Source organism: Taudactylus pleione, unplaced genomic scaffold (genome assembly GCF_031769625.1).
Source record: "Taudactylus pleione unplaced genomic scaffold, aTauple2 ptg000408l, whole genome shotgun sequence".
Lineage (NCBI taxonomy): Eukaryota > Metazoa > Chordata > Amphibia > Anura > Myobatrachidae > Taudactylus > Taudactylus pleione.
In genome coordinates, this window is record NW_028284810.1 from 7448045 (window position 1) to 7464769 (window position 16725).

Sequence of the window (16725 nt, forward strand, 5' to 3'; positions counted from 1 at the left end):
TTTATACCCTTACAGTAATAGACTATACAATAGAGAGGTTCGTTGCGATCCCATTGGTTCCCCATCACGGTGCTTCTGTTACAGGACATTTAACAGGTTGATTCAAATGGACAGAGACCAGCCTCCAACAGCCTTTGTCTCCATTTTCCCGCCTCATGCAAACTTAAGCTGTTAGTTTTACAAAGTACATTTTGGTGCTTTAACTTTCTACGGTCCATAAGTTGAGAATGCATGTTGCGATCTTCACACCGATGATACCGGGAAGCTGTTGAGAAAGTGCAGATCAGTATAACAAACACGGTTTACTTATCATGTATTAAACCTAAGATGCCAAATAACCTTTATTTCACAGCGTTAGTACTAAATGGATAAAACTTGAATCTTATACCTTTAAACTATGGCACCTTTTACATGAATGTGCAGTGTGTAAGTGTTAGGTGTTTGGGAAAAGATGCTAGTTAACTTGGGGCAGATGCGTACGCACGAAGCTAATAAACAGCGTTCACATGCGGGGTATTATGCATTCGCTAATGTATGACATGTTAACAGCACAACTGTGCATAATGTGCGGTGTTTATGCATGTGATTCTATTTATGATGGATTATATATATATATATATATTATATATATATATATATATATACACACACACACACAAACACACACACATATATATAATTCCTTACTAACATTTTTAAACTGCAATGCAATGTGTTATGGGCAGTGAGCTTCGCTCTCAAACAGGGTGGAGGAGATCCCTTGCCGATTGCTGGTGCCATCCTGTCTAGAGTGAGTTTAAAAGCTTTCTTCTACCTAATTAGGATACCTGTGTCAGTTCTTTTCAAGCAGATTTATTACCATTGTTCATTCAGTCAAATTCAAGTGTCTGGGCCATATTACAATTGCCACAGCTACACCTGTCCACATATGGGGTCTCTCCCTTTACATGCAAAAACACCCACAGTTCCTGATGTATTGTCTTTTCTAATTACCTTTCCCAGGAAGCTGTTTTTCTAGACTCTGCGTGAATACTGGGTTTGTTATGGTATTTTTTTTTGCAAGGTTGTGTTAAGATACATCAGGGTATGGTTTCTGAAAGGATTATTAAAACATTGCCATATGTACTGAGCTCGTGAATTGTAACAAAAAATGGCGCAGGGCGGCCATTCGCAAAATGGTGTCATGCAGATTCTTATTTTAAGCTGATCTTGTCTCAGCCAATTATCCAGCTTCGACAGGTAAGACAATGTAGGTTCATACATGTGGGGCACAATTAGTTTCCTTCTAAACATCATTAAAATCTGTTTGGGCAAAACTAAATATAACTGACTTTAGCCATACTTGATTGTATATACTGTTAGTTCGCTACATAACAATATGTTTGTTAGTACTGTGTAATAGCCGGTTGGCGTCACTGTTGCTGACTTTCAAGAGCTTTTATTTGTTGTCAGTAATGAAACACCCACCATAGCAGACAGTGTATTATATCAAAGCAATAGAATTAACCAAATCTATATAGCAGAAGATCAATATTTTATTTTAAACAACATATTGAAAAGTTAGATTTTGATGACAGTTCTCCTTTAAAACAAACAAGTTGTTTTTTATAATCCAAAAATAGCATTTTTCATAGATGTAAGCAGAATTCTTATTTGAAGTTTGCAAAGCAGTTTTCAGACTTATGTAACAAATAACAACTGCTACTATTCCTTTTTGGCTCATGAGTAATATAATGAAATGCAATGTCCAGTATTTGCTTTTCCCAAGGAAAATACAGAAGATACTGTATCAGGGTTGGTCTGAGTCACATGATGTACGACCATTGGTGACTTCCTCATCTAGTCTTCTGGCTTCTGCCCATCTCTAGGCACTAGATTGAGTATGACAGGTTTTGTAGTCTTTAAGTAACCTCGTGTGTCAATTCCCAGTGGGATCTGATAAATAAATATGAATGTTAATATTTCCTATGAGTTGGATTCAACAACTAAAAGCAAAGAGTATTTTTGTTTTTTTGGTTTAAAAAAGTTATTTAGCTAGACATGTTCCCACCTGTACAGGCTGCTCCCAAAATTCCCATGTATTTTGGTATTAGGTACTTATGAGAATTGCTGGAATGTTTGGGCACACAGCATTGCACATTGGGCAGAACGGGTCCCCTTCGATTCCCTAGAGCCCTGTTTAAAATTGGTGCTGAATATTTTCTAAACCTCTTCAACAAAAAATACTGCGCCTTATAGTAATCACTAATATCCAATAGTTATCTCATAAATAGAGCACAGCAACTAACTCTTTCTGGGGCCCATTAACACCCGTTTTCAGGGATTTACGTCAAATATTAAGTATCTCTGGATGTATTAAGGAGAGACCGCAGCAGGTACCTGCTACCTGCTGTAATCCCTCCATTCCCGCAGGCAGCCGCCTCCCCCATAGGCTTCCATGGGGGATGCGATGCTGCCAGATTTACCAATATCCGGGATGCAATGCATTCCCGATATTGGCCCCCCTCAGCTAATGCCATCTGAAGATGCCGTTAGCCGCTGTAGCCTATGGCTACACACCGCATAATTAGCCAGTGGAAGGTTCCTCCGGAACCCTCCCCCGGCAATGGCAACCAGTCACTGGAACTCCGCATGCACAGCAGCCCCGGCACTGGCCGGCAGTTCTCCTGAGACATCACCTGCATGTCCCGGATGATACATCCGGCCGTTATGGCCGGTACTGACATGCCCTGATCGCATTGCAAAATGAATAAATGGGCCCCTTAGTGTGCCCGGTGCTAGCCATTAACAGGTTCTTCACTGAAGATAACTTCTAAAAAATGCTCAAAGGCTACACATTAATAGCTATTGACTCATCCCCCATGAGCGGCTAACAGCTAAGACGCCCCCGGCTTACCTCGTTCGGGCTGGCGTCTTGTCTGTATTCCAGCATCGGGATTAAGATAGGCGTCGGTATTTTGACACCTATTTTAAGTCCCGTGTCGGACTTCTAGCATCGAGATTTAGACTGGCGGCATCCCGGCCGCTGGTCTACTAACTACATCCCGGAAATTATGACCAGACCAATAAAACAGCACTGCTAAATGAACACATTAGAAGAGCAACTGCTGTGATTTCTTACTTGAGTGTCTTTGCTCGAGCGGAAAGAGAAGTTCTGCAGTAGTAAGGCGATGACTGATTTCATGTTGATCAAAGCAAATCTCATCCCTATGCAGTTACGTGGTCCAACTCCAAAAGGAAGGAAGGTATATGAGTCTTGTGAATCTTTATTCTCCTTACTGAACCTGTGAATATAAAGAAACAATATTAGTTTTTCTAGATTAACAACAGTGTTAGACATGGCCATGACTGATTACAGGGAAATATGGTTGAGGTGGCCCACTACTGAGTCTCATTTAAATGTATGGAATCCTAGACTTGTATGTTTTATTACATGCTTTGTAAGGAAACGATGAAACACTCCATTATTGTTGACTATAATTTTAGACTGCCAATGGTATGTGTTCGGCATCCCTGCGGTCTGGATGCCGACGCTCCTATTACCAGCACCGAAATCCTGACGACGGTCAGAAGCTCGGCGCCGTCATCCCGACTGCCGGGATACTGAAAGTAAGTATCGGGGTATTAGGTTAGAGTTAGGCACTAGGGAGAGGGTTAGGCACTAAGGGGGGAGGGCTAGGGTTAGGCACCGGGGAGGGGGAAGTTAGGGTCAGGCACTAGGGGGGGAGGTTAGGGTTAGGCACCAAAAAGGGGTGGTTAGGGTTAGGGTTAGGGTAGGGAGAGGGTTAGCATACCGAACAAGTGTCGGTATGTTAACCTCTTCGAGATGCCAGGATTCTAACTGCCGGGATCTGATACCGATTCCCTGCCAACACTCTGCAGTGACTGATTACTTATTTACATCAGACTCTGGGTCTCATTCAGACCCGCTTGTGAGCGCTGTACGCTCGCAAGCGGGTCAATGGTGCCCAAGTGCACATGCACACGACGGAGGGAGCTCCGTCGTGCGCATGCGCGAGACCCGGCGAGCGACGGTGAAGCCGTCGCTCGGGGTCTCGCACCAAAGGGGGCGTGCTGTCGATGGTGAGTGACAGCACACCCCCTTTGGTGGGCGTGCCGGGGGCGTGGCTGCCCAGGCGGAGGCGTTCCCATGGGAACGCCTTCCATCTGGGTCCGGCCCCACTGACATCATTAGTGATATCAGTGGGAGTAATTTTGGCTCTGATAGAGCCAAAATCACTCAAGGGCTTGCGGCAACGAGACCCTACAGCAAGGGTCTCGTCGCAAGCCCGATGGTCGCGATGGTCTTGACCATCATCATGGACGCTCGCATAAGCTGTGGGTGGTAACCCACAGCTATGCGAGCGTCCAAGAGGCCGCTCCAATTTTAGGTAGGCCGGCCCTGATTCAGAGCGAGTGCTCTGGTCAGAGCGTCTAGCTCTGACTCAGGCCCTCTGTCCCACAACACACACACATCTTTTTGGACTCTTTAGGGCTTATTTAATAAAAGTACTGTATTACACTGTGCATAAATGTGTTGTACCCAGGTTGCGTATCTATCAAGGATGCAGGGTGTGCAATGTACACGAGTCCATGGGTCCAGAGGGGCCCACACTGCACACCCTGTACCCAGGACAGTCCACTGTGCCTCCCGCGTGGTGCACCGGCTCCCTTTCCTTCTCGTGCAGCGCCACATTTAAATGATGTATACGGAAAGATGGCGCCTCACAGGAGCTAGCAAAGATTCTGGCACTGTGCCAGTCTTTGTTCTCTTCTGCGCATGTGCCAACTTTTTGAATTTTTCACAGGAAAGATGATGCCATGTGAGATGTATAGAGAGTTGGTGCACCACATGGAGGGGCACATTTTATCAGGTACGAGGAGGGGTTACGCTTCATGGTGGGACCTTAGGGCCTGATTCAGCAAGGGACGCACGCTAGCAGACGCACGCACCCGGCCACTGCAAGGGTATGCTAATCAATGCATATGCACAGAGGCCCTGATTCAGAGCTGGACACTCTGACAGAGCGCTCGCCCTGAATCAGGGCCGTCCTTCCTGAGTTTAGAGCGGCCTCCTGGCCGCTCGCATAGCTGTGGGTTACCACCCACAGCTATAGCGAGCGGCCAAAAAGATGGTCGCGATGGTCAAGACCATCGCGAGCATCGGGCTTGCGACGAGACCCTTGTGGTAGGGCCTCGTCTGCCGCAAGCCCTGGAGTGCTTTTGGCTCTATCAAAGCCAAAAGCACTCCCACTGACATCACTTGTGATGTCAGTGGGGCCGGCCCCAGACGGTAGGCACTCACCATCGACAGCACGCCCCCTTTGTAGCCAGACCCATAGCGACGGCTTGCCCGTCGCTATCCGGGTCTCGCGCATGCGCACGACGGAGCCGGGTCCGTCTTGCGCATGCGCACTGACCCAACATCAACCCGCTTGCGAGCGCTCAGCGCTCGCTATCGGGTCTGAATCAGGCCTAGAGACAGCAGCATAAGATGCAGACACCCAGCCCTATATTAATCCGCCCATCTCCCTTTACTCAAAGCCTAATGAGTACGCAAGATAGCGTAAACATCGGTATCATCAAAAACCATTGACCACATTTGCATAGTGGAGGTTGACCGGACCTCGCGCAGGATCTTTGCAACTTCCTGTGTGCACGGAGTCTCATCACTGCGTGCGGCACAGCTGTGGCTAATTTATGCACGCCCCTAAAATGGCGTCCCAATGCACAGGCACACCTGCGTTCACCCGACTACCCCCCATCACCACCCACAAACAGCACTTTCTGTCAATCAATATCGGAAGGGGCCTGCGTTCACGGTGCGTGTAGTCTGCGTACGCTTACCCGACTGCACTGGCTAGTTCGCACACGCGCAGTGTGATGCATACGCATGTGCAGTACAAAACCACCGGCCAAGTGCGAGCGTTCTCTCCGGTGCTTTGTTTGCTTAATCAGGCCCTTAGTTCCTAATATGCCTCTGTGTAACCCATAGAAGCCAGTTACATTATAACTTATTTATTAATTTTCTTTCTGTAGTTATAAAATTACAAATTATATTCTGATTAGTTACTATGGGTTATAGCACATTTATTGAAGAGCACATAATAATAATAATAATAATAATAATAATAATAATAATAATAATAATAATAATAATAATAATTTTATTATTATTAGTATTAGTATTATTAATCAATAAGTTATTTAATAACCTTATATTTTAGATTAGATATCTCTTTGAAAGTTATCCCATAATTGAAAACCTGCGGTAAAAGTAAATTAATAATACTGATCAAAATTAGGGCCTGATTCAGAGCCGGACGCTCTTTGAGAGCGCACGCTCTGAATCATGGCATCCCTGTTTCTTTTTAAAGATGGCCTCCTGGCCACTCGCTAAGCTGTGGGTGACCACCCACAGCTTTAGCGAGTGGCCAGGTGATGGTCACGATGGTCAGGACCATCGGGGCTTGCGACGAGACCCTTGTGGTAGGGTCTCGTTCCCGCATTCCCCAGTGAGCCAGCCACCCTCCCTGCACGCCTTCAAAATGGGGCAAGCTGTCAATCAAAATCGACAGCCGCCCCGCTTTGATGGAAGACCCGTAGCGATGGAGCGCCCATCGCTGGCCAGGTCTCGTGCATGCACACGCCAGAGCCGGCTCCGGCATGCGCAGTGGGGGACCATCGATTGAATCAGGCCCTTAGTGCATACATTCTGCGCATGTGCAAACGACGGGAAAATGGTCGCCGCAGCCATTTTCCAGTCGTTTTACAGCGCCGGACGCCCGCGCCGACGTGGGACTCCGGAGAGGTAAGTATTATTATCGGTGCAGGGTGTGCGGTGCGGGGCCCCCCTTGACCAAGGGGCCCGTGTTCCCCGCACACCTTGCACCCATTATAGATACACCTCTGACTACAACCTTTAGTAAGTAGAAGGGTCAATACTATAATAACATATCATGTATTATGTAAAAAAAAAAACTGCTTTGGTGGCAGATTCACTTAAGCACGCGCGATGACACTCCGTGGAGATATTTATTTACTGGTAAGAAAAATTGTCTATTCTTGCACACACTCAATAATAGGTGCTGTTTACAGTACTGTTATACCCGGAAATGCACACAGGAGCACATAGTGCAAGGTTCCTACTAGTCCAGGCTTAACTGGATCTTCCCTTTAGTGGGAGTAATAGCAAAGTTTGTCACATACTCTCCACTGCCAGCTCCTGAAATGGATCATTTTAAAGCCATGACAGTCTGAATCATTTTAAATATAAGGCGTCCATTAATTTATTGTAATTAACACATGGATACAAACCATTAAGCTAACTTAACACTATAAATAACGACAATGATACCACTGCATTGGTTTAAAGATCAACGTTATTTATTTATTACTTCTAAATTAATTTTCATTCAATTAGGGTGGCAAAAAAGGACGCTACCAAGAACCAGCTCTAGCCAAGTGACTATCTTAAAAAATTGGGGGATGACTAAAACGCCCCCCTTTATAACGGCATAACCTACGCTGTGAAGGACTCACCACCCTTTACTCTAGCACAGTATGGACGCTCCGTAAAAAAACGCCCGCTGTCCTTCCGCAGGGGTAGGACACACTCGCCGTCTTTCAAAAGGGCAAGTGCCCCACAACGACCTTGTGGCCGCTGGCTAGTAGCGCCTTTCTGCCTTCTGACTCAACTTTACCTAAAGGTTAGTAAGACAAACATACAGATAACTTAAAAGCTTTGGGCGGGTTGGTGGGACTTCCAAAGAGGCAGTACTATATTCAAATTTCTCCTTAAATAGCCCCTTCAAAAGTATATGCCCCATACCCTACTCATAAGCCGATTCTTTTGACCAATCAATACCAACGAACCAAACACTCTACCTAGCAACAGGTCCTAACCTCTAACCAATTACAAAAAATTAGGCCACTTATATAGCTTTGTGCTTATACAGCCCTCAGCTCATTTAAACATAGTTGTCAGAGAGAAGCAGACGGGGCGTCCCATGGCTATGTTTAATAAATCTTCAGTGGTGCCATATATATTTAAGAAAGCTTGGAAAGTTGTGCACTAACAGGGATAATGCCTCCCAAATCACAGGAACAAACCTGGGTATGGGACCTTCTATTTGGAGTATACAGTATAATATATATATTATATAAAATATTGCTTCTCGTGTAATAGAAAATATACATAAGTGTAATCAGTACATCAGTTGTTGCATAAAAATTGTGCTTTTTATGTATTAAACTTTTAGGAGGAATTACAGCTATCCTATGGCATTAAAGTCACACTTACTCCCAAATAAATGGCCCTCATACTGTGATACCTTTCAGGCCTGAATTCCTCTGGATCTGGCCATATGTCAGGGTCACGGTGCAACACGAACGCTGGGATCACCACCACTACTCCTTCTGGGATAGTTACTCCATTGATCTCAGTTGTTTTCTTACACACACGCTCAAGTCTCCCAGATGGAGGGTACAGGCGCAAGGTTTCAGATATTACCATATCAAGATATTCCATCTGCACCAGAGCATCGTATGTTGGAGGAGCCTGTGGGCAATGAGCACAATTTCAGTATCATGCAACATGCTATTCATGTTCATAATGTAATATATTGTATACTCTTTGACATGATTCATTCTCCTTTCAAGCAAATAACTACTAATTTGAATTAGGTAATGTGACAAAAGCACTGGGGAAGTTATTAATGGAAGGTATGTATGCCCAGGTTCCCAACTTTTGTCTGGTAAATCTTAAGGCCCTCACACACAGAGCAATATAGCTGCCAATCCCACAGATTGGAACGATATCGTAGCTATATTGTTCCGTGTGTGGTCATGATATCATCCGCAGTGCTCTTGTGGTGTCATCTGTCGCTACTCCAGATCTTTCTGCATGCACAAGAGATCTGGAGAATCAAGGAACGATCCCATGCTGGTCTATGTGGGGGGAGGGGGGCCGGCATATTTGGCGGTTGGGCACCGGATCGCTCCATGTGTGGGGACCGCTCAATATGTCGGCCATCGGATCGCATCCCTGGGTACACATTGTACCGTGTGTACCCAGCTTTACAGTCAATGAGCAACCTGATTAGCAGATCACCTGTGAGAGGCTAATAAAAAGGTGTGTCAGTTTGCTAGTCTGGGTCTCACTACCAGGGGATCAGGCTGGCAGGCTTGTTAAGAGGCACTGTTGCTAGTGAATGTAAGTTCTGTATTTACATTCTGTTTTGTGAGTTGGACATTAGGTCCTTCCTACCTGTGTTTAGTTAGTTGCGGACAGCCCAGGATTAATTTTTATGTTTTCTTTATTTTTGTGCTGTTAAATAAAATTACTTGTATAAAGGAACTGGTCTCATGTGCTGTTAATTGACTGCTGCACGAGAAAGTGCTATCGTTTACAGCTCCCCTAACTTTATGTCAGCATAATGAGTAACAAAGCCTTCGCTTGTTTCTTAGTTTCTTTTCCTAAAAGAAATGAAGTGCTTCTGGCCTGTTCTTGTCTGTCGAATGTTAATGAGCTCAGGAAACCAGTAGGAGGGATCCAACACTCTCATTAGTATTAGTCTTACTAGCTGAAGAAACAACCTTTCAGCAGCACTTTCTTCAGGCCGTCACTCAGTTTGGAAGTGCTGCTAAATGGAATGCACAATGGAAGCAGTTACAGTAGAACACACTTACATGTTAGGAAATATTCTATTTACCTTGTTTGGGAGAAAGGAATCTATTTCCTGCTGAAGTTTAGTTTGGACATCAGGGTTAGTGGCCAGATGGTAAGACAGGAACATTAGTGTAGTGCTGGTTGTCTCGTAGCCAGCCATGATGAAGATAAGTCCCTGAGCCATAATCTCAGTGTCCGTCAGCGCTAAGAAATAGATAGAAAGTTGGTAATAATATTCCCCTATTTATAGGTGATTTATGATGGTTTATTATGATATAGTACCATTATGATTTCTGGACCAATCCAAAGGAATCAGAACACCATTACAGAAGTGCAATATTATGGTAGTAAAAAAAACACCATACAATCAAATTGTAAAATTAAGGTTCACAAACAAGTGGTATGTTATACCGCCGGACGTCAGCCCGGCAGATGAAATACCGACGCTGGAAGGCCGGCATATGGAGATCCCGACAGTATAAAGGATATCCCTCACCCTCTTGCCCCCCCTAACCCTCCCTTAGGATTGCCTAACCCTAACCTCCACCCCTAGTGCCTAAACCTAACCCCCCTCCCCGCACACTAAACCTAACCCTCCCAGGGGGGTGCCAAACCCTAACACCCCATTCCCCTAGCCTAAACATAACCCTCCCGGGAGGGTGCCTATCCCTAAGTACCCCAGGGAGACCCTAACCTAACCCCCCCCGCCCGCGGCCATCCGCTCCCGACGCCTAGCTTAACTACGATCATTATGCCGGGCATCGGAATTTTGCCGTGGGGTTAATGATAGGCGTCAGTATTTAGTTGCCTATCATTAGTCCCATGCCGGGATTTCACTGTCGGGAAGCCGGTGGTCGGCATTTCGACCGCCAGCTTCCTGACTACATACCCCCAGAACGAGGTAAATCTCTCAAAACCTAGGGATTAGCAGCAGTAACAAATAGACAGAAATAATAGAATAAACAAAGCAAATACAAAAACATTACCCATAAATCTCCCTGCACATTTAAATCTGCCCCACCTGTAGTGCAACATGATTTTAGAATGGTGCAGATTGCTCCTTCTTTGCTCCTCTTTTTATATGCTCCTCTCTGAACAAGGTTTGGGGCTTTAATTACAAAGCACTGGCAGGTATAAGCCTCTGCTTCCCAGTGGGTTACAGATAAAAATGTAAAATGGCACCCATGGCCAGTGTAGAGCATGCCAGGCTTTACAGTGAACTGTGGGTGTCATTTTACATTTTGTCCTGCAAAACCGCCGGGAGGCTGAAAGCCGCTGCTTCGTAAAAATAAAGCTCTTTCTCCACTGCTTATAGAATCTCATTTTCTATAGGAAATAGCTTACATAGGAGAACCTCTATTGTGCTGTGAATTTCAGTCTATAATAGCTGGTATATCTCTCTGAGCAGAGTGTATAAATAAAGCTTTTTACCTTTAATATTAGGACTCTCCTCCCCTGATGTATCGTTGTCTGTAGTTTGAGAATCCATCATAAGTTGTAGGAAATCTACTCGGTCCTGAAAAGGCGAATTGCTGAGGTGAGCTGAGATATACAGGATGATTATGTTGTCACTTTGGAAGCCCAACAAGTGCTGTGACCAAAATGGATGCAAGTAACCCTTTACATTCTATGTTACAAAAATGTCCCAGATTCTTCAAACCTTGCGCTTTTAAGATTAAAGGTCAGATGTCAAAATCTAATAAAGCATTCTGTAGAGACATCAGAGAATTCTCCAGCAGCGCCTAACATTTGGTGTTATTTGGCTGCCACGATGGAGGAAGACTGCTTTGGCTACTTACCAAGCAATGACAGCATAACTGTTCAGCACTTGAAAATAACGTTATGTTTTCCTATAGTCACTCCATGGCTCTGGACGCTCCTGTGTATACTGTTTGTTATACACATGCTTGGCTGTATAAGCTTGCACATGCATAGTTTGCACAATGGGATCTATTCATGTAGTAGTGAAAAGCCCTTTATCAGTGATAACAGAGCTTTTCAACGGCACATGTGCGGAAAAGTACTAGGGAAAAAAACTCTGAAAAGACAAAGAAGAATCTGAGAAGAACGGACCGCCGCACCAAGGAATACTGCATCGCATCACATAAAAGGTTGCAAAGCTATAAATCGCTTCGAACTGATGCGATCTATAGTGAAAAGTAGCAATTCAGCACCGCACATCTACATTAATAGACCACAAAGTCAGTTTGCAGTGCGGTAACATCTCGCTCATCTGCATACATGTCACAACATCACTATGCTGTTGCAATACAGAATAACGAAGATCCCTGGAGGGGGTCACTTACCGCGGGACCCCTCTGGAGAATGAATTACTAATACATTGCTGCGTTATGACAACCAGTATCACTGCAGTAAGTGTTGATACCGGATGTATCTTAGTGCAGAAGTATTTAAGCTGTTGATATATCTTCCCCCAAAACACTTTAGTATGTGTACAGTACGATGCAATTTCTTAGCTCCATATTTTGAAATGACAGTAGTATCCCATACCATAACCCAAACTGCCTGATTTTAGGGGACATTTCCAGGACAGTTGCAGGGCTGCCCCTCTAGCAGGTGTTGGTACACATGGTGGCATTGAAGGGTTGTGTTTAGGGGGTGGAAATGGAGCCAGGAAATCCTGGTGCTTTAGAAGCATTAGGTCCTGGGCTGAACATGGTCACAATCCCATATTTATACAAATTGCAGGCACATGAAGAGTGGTCCAGTTGGACTAAATGTTTGGAGGGGTGCAATACGCTTCTTCTTGTTGACTTCTCCAGCCTGAATGTCATGCTCTTAGAAAATGTATTTACCTAATACAAATTAACTGTATTTTTTTTCTGTGACTTCTGAAGTTCATAGGGATAAAATACTCTGTGTTCTTTATTACAGAATTTGCCTATGTGCCGTTGACTATAATCAAATAAATGCACTGTAGTGTGAAAAGTGAAAATCATTTGCTGTAACATATGGACCAAATGACTGTAAATCATGATCACTTATTCTTTTAGACTTGGCAGTACCCTCATCAGCATGCCCACTACAGACCTTTCTGAGATGGATGAATAGTAGGCATGCTAATTATGTAGAAAACAATATTTAATGTTTAATCCAAATCTTCATATTAATTGTTCCTACCAATATTTGCTTATGTCTTCTAGGATGATTATGAATTAATATGACATTATTCTGGTTTGTTTTGAGTGCTGTTCTTTTTTGTGTGGTTTGTGAGTTTCTCTGCTATGGGGAAGTTCTTTGGAAATGCCCCAGTGAATAGCAGCATAGGATTCTCTTTCTCTAATTTTATAACCTGATTTTTTTATGTGTGCTTCATGCTAATCTATTAACCTTTTTCTATTTATACATTTATTGAGTCTCTTGATTTTTTTTACGGAAGTCTGGTCATTCTTTGGGAAGTATTATATGAATGTTTGGGGTACCTCCCTGGTAATATTTACTCCTAATTTAAAATCTGACTTTGTGGTCCAATGTTGACACTCTCATTAATGAGATTGTCCTAATATAGGAAAGCACCATGTAAATGGTGGATGTTTCATATATATATATTTGCAAATATATGCAAGTAAAATTTGTGCTTATATTACTATTCTAACTCGTTCACGAGGGTTACTGAACCTATTGTGGCAGTCAACCTTTTATCACACTTTTATAGAGTTGGCCATATTCCAACATCAGTAACTTTATTATTCAGTAACCACATAAAGTATACTTGTTTTTTTTTTTCTTTGTTTTCAGGTGACTTTGATTTTCAGAAAAAAAATATTAGTCTGCTTACTGGCATTGCAAGAAAGTAAACTAAAGGGAATCGGTATGAAATACTGACGGCTGAGTAGCAGCCGGTTCTCATACCGACGCTGTAAGCCCGATGGAGACATATCATAACAGGGGCACGTAAGTACCCTAACCCCTAACCTCCCTGGGGTGGGTGCCAAACTCTAATCCCCACCATCCCCGGTGGTGTCTAACCCTAACCCCCCCTTTCTACACCCTAGACCTAACACTCCAAGGGGGGTTGCCTAACCCTAACCTCCCCCCGGGGGTGCCTAACCCCCCCTAGCCTAAACCTAACCCTCTCGGGGGGGGGGGTGCCTAACCCTAAGCCCCCCTGGGGATGCCTAAACCTAACCCTTCCCACCCCTTCAGATAAGTGCTAACTAACCCCGCTTACCTTTGTTCGGGACGCCGGCCTTCGGGATTTCGTCATCAGGCTAAAGATAAGTGTTGGGATTTCAACACCTATCTTTAGTCCTGGGTTGGGCCTTCCACTGTCGGGATTCCGGAGGCCAGCATTCCCGGGCGGCGGTAATGTGACTACATCCCAACTAAAGGTAAAGGTCGTCTGTGATGTATTTTCTTTTTTTTTTATAAATTCACCAAGAAATACTCCAATGCTATCATTAGTGCTGGAGTACTGTAATTTAGGACTCATAACGTCATGATAACTGTGTTGTCTATTTCCATACATTTATTAGAGAATAAGAAAAACAAATCTATCTTTAACTCTCAGGCTTTTGTATTGCACCCATTTGTGAAATTGTTAGAGGATAGTGACCCACAAAGTGTTGCTGCACTGGGGTCCCCTCAAGCTTGTTCCACCACCGGATATCTTCAACTCAAAAATATTTCCCCAATAAGCGCTTACTTACTGTGTGAATTCCTTTCTGCCGGCTTTCCTTAATGCATTTTATGGCTTCCTGGAAAAAGTTGAGAACACTCACAGGAAGAAAACAGAAGTTCAGTTTGTTCAGGAGAGGAATAAGGAACGGACACAGCACTGCAAGAAAAGTATACAGAACTCTGTACTTAGGCAAATACGTAATTTCAAGTGAAAAATGAAGATCACCTGTACTGTGAATTGGTAACACTAACTACAGATCCCAGCAGAGAAACATTTGTGAGAAGCTCATTCAATAACTTACGTGTCGTTAAGAACAGAGGATTGAGAAAGGAGAAGGTGAAAAGTTTTCTTCCATTAGTCACAAATGGATCGTTGGGATTGTTCAGTGAATCTACATTTACACTGAATGATGTGCTCAGAACAATGTCCATGCTGTAGCTGCCAAAGATACTGAGAAGATAAATAGTAAGATAGCAATAAATAAACTGAAGTTACTGAAAGCTCGCTCTTAGCAAATCACTGACCCATCCCAAGCTCCTTACCTTTCCTCCAACAATTTTCTTTTCTATATTGATGTCATACAAATTAATTCAGATAAATAATGTCACATTGTTTACCCAATACTGTGATTGTGCACAAACTCACTTCCAAAAATATCCCCCCCATGTTATTAGTGCATGTCTGCCAGGAGACTGTTTGGGCTCTGATTGCTGTGACCATGCCCCTCTGTGTGGCGTGTAGATTATACTCTTTGTAATTCCCAAGAGATGCTAATATTTGTATTAACTCCTGTATATTATATCTTTAGTGAGTTCTGATGCCATCATTCCTGATCAGTGAGTTATGATGTCATCATTTCATTCATTTAGTAAGTTATCATTGTGTATTATTATAAGTGATAACATTATTAGTCACAACGGAGATCCATGGCCCCTAGAAAGGATTTGCCTGCAGCACATTGCCTTTACATGGTCAGAGAACTATTCAGAGGCCTGTAATATCCTTATAATATAGGGTATATGGTACATTTATAGCACAGCATAGACTTTTTTAATATATCTCTTTAAAAGAGGATACAAACTAAACCACTTTGCACCGAGGCATTTGATTTCACAACAGGGGGGGTTGCACAGAAACAGACAATAGAACCCATACTTACTGCTTCATGTTAATAGACTCTTTGTTACCTATTTTCTTCCAAACATTCTTCACTAAAAGTTGGCCATAATTTTGTATTATTGGAAACATCTGAAAGGAAGACCAATCATTTTTATTAAACTTTCCATCACTCAAATATGGAGCTAAACAAGAATATCAGATTAATATATCACATCCTTACTTAATAAAGAGTGAAAATTTTAATTCTTAAAGAAAAAAAAAAAATACCATAAAGGGAATGAGAACTGTACATCCCTACATAAATAAAACAACTCTACAGATGCTATTTTATATAAAGCTGTTTAATAAAGACATTTTTAATAATGACAAGAAAACTTAAATATCTATTGAAAAGCTGTGCTATGTCATGAGATTAAGCTGCTGATTCTGAGCCAGACAAAAAGGTGGCTGTTATTGTGTTTTGTATGGGCATGGAAGCCAGATTTACTACCTTATTCTAGTGTGAGTTTCCGTAGGGCTAATGTGAGGATCCGCAGGGTTTTAAGTGGGAAGCTGCTCCACCCACAGCTGCAACTTCATCATTAGTATTGGCACTTGCACCTGGCCTATACTGGGTGCATGAGAAACAGGCTTCCCTTTGCTGTACGTGAATAGCATAGAATGCAAATAAGCTATACTCCCATGCAGCGAGCCTCTTTGATCAGGGGGGCTGCCGCCGGCTAAAAAACTACAGGGTCACTCACCAGCTCCTGCCTCCTCCTGGCCGGGTCCTGACACCTGCACAATTGATCTGTCAGGTGCCGGGACCGGCACATGCGTACTAGCAGTGTGGAGCCATGCATGTGCATGTCACCGGCTTCCAAAGGGCTGCATTGTCTGCAGACCCAAGGAGCCGGATAGGGCTGGCGGAAAGGCAGAGAAGCGGCTTCCTCTTGGAAGCTGCTCTCTGCTAATAGCAGCCCGGACTGGCAGTCACAGGGGGAGGAGATCTCCCCTTGGGGCTGCCTGTTGAATATGTAACTGCCAGCTGGCGCTTCCAATAGGAAGCCACTGCCAGTCACAGTGTAGTCAGTGCAGTCACGGACTGCACTGACTACACCGATGTGGTGGATTTTGCTGGGGGTGGCTGCAGCCTCGCAGCCCCTAGGCAAAATCCACCACTGTTCCCATGACATTGGCACAAAAAGGATATCTTGCGTGTGACCGCAACGTTGCTGCCCAGCTCCTGCAGCAAGATGCCCATTTTAGGAAAAGAGAGATCCAGCCAAGACCTCTGACTCAGAATCAGGCTCTA

The 16725-nt window shown here is 43.8% G+C and overlaps 1 protein-coding gene across 1 annotated transcript in view; it reads right to left on the reverse strand.

Annotated features, from left to right (window-relative positions):
• Window positions 1–1001: 1001 nt before the first annotated feature.
• Window positions 1002–16725, reverse strand: part of LOC148506301 (cytochrome P450 3A12-like) — a 58629-nt gene continuing 42905 nt past the window's right edge. Inside the window, exons 6-13 of the mRNA XM_088446949.1 lie at window positions 15472–15560; window positions 14614–14762; window positions 14341–14468; window positions 11102–11186; window positions 9714–9874; window positions 8334–8560; window positions 3122–3284; window positions 1002–1935 (exon numbers count right to left, since the gene is read on the reverse strand). Coding sequence (XP_088303075.1) covers window positions 1840–1935; window positions 3122–3284; window positions 8334–8560; window positions 9714–9874; window positions 11102–11186; window positions 14341–14468; window positions 14614–14762; window positions 15472–15560 — 1098 coding nt within the window. The 3' untranslated portion in view covers window positions 1002–1839. The remainder of the gene's footprint in view (window positions 1936–3121; window positions 3285–8333; window positions 8561–9713; window positions 9875–11101; window positions 11187–14340; window positions 14469–14613; window positions 14763–15471; window positions 15561–16725) is intronic.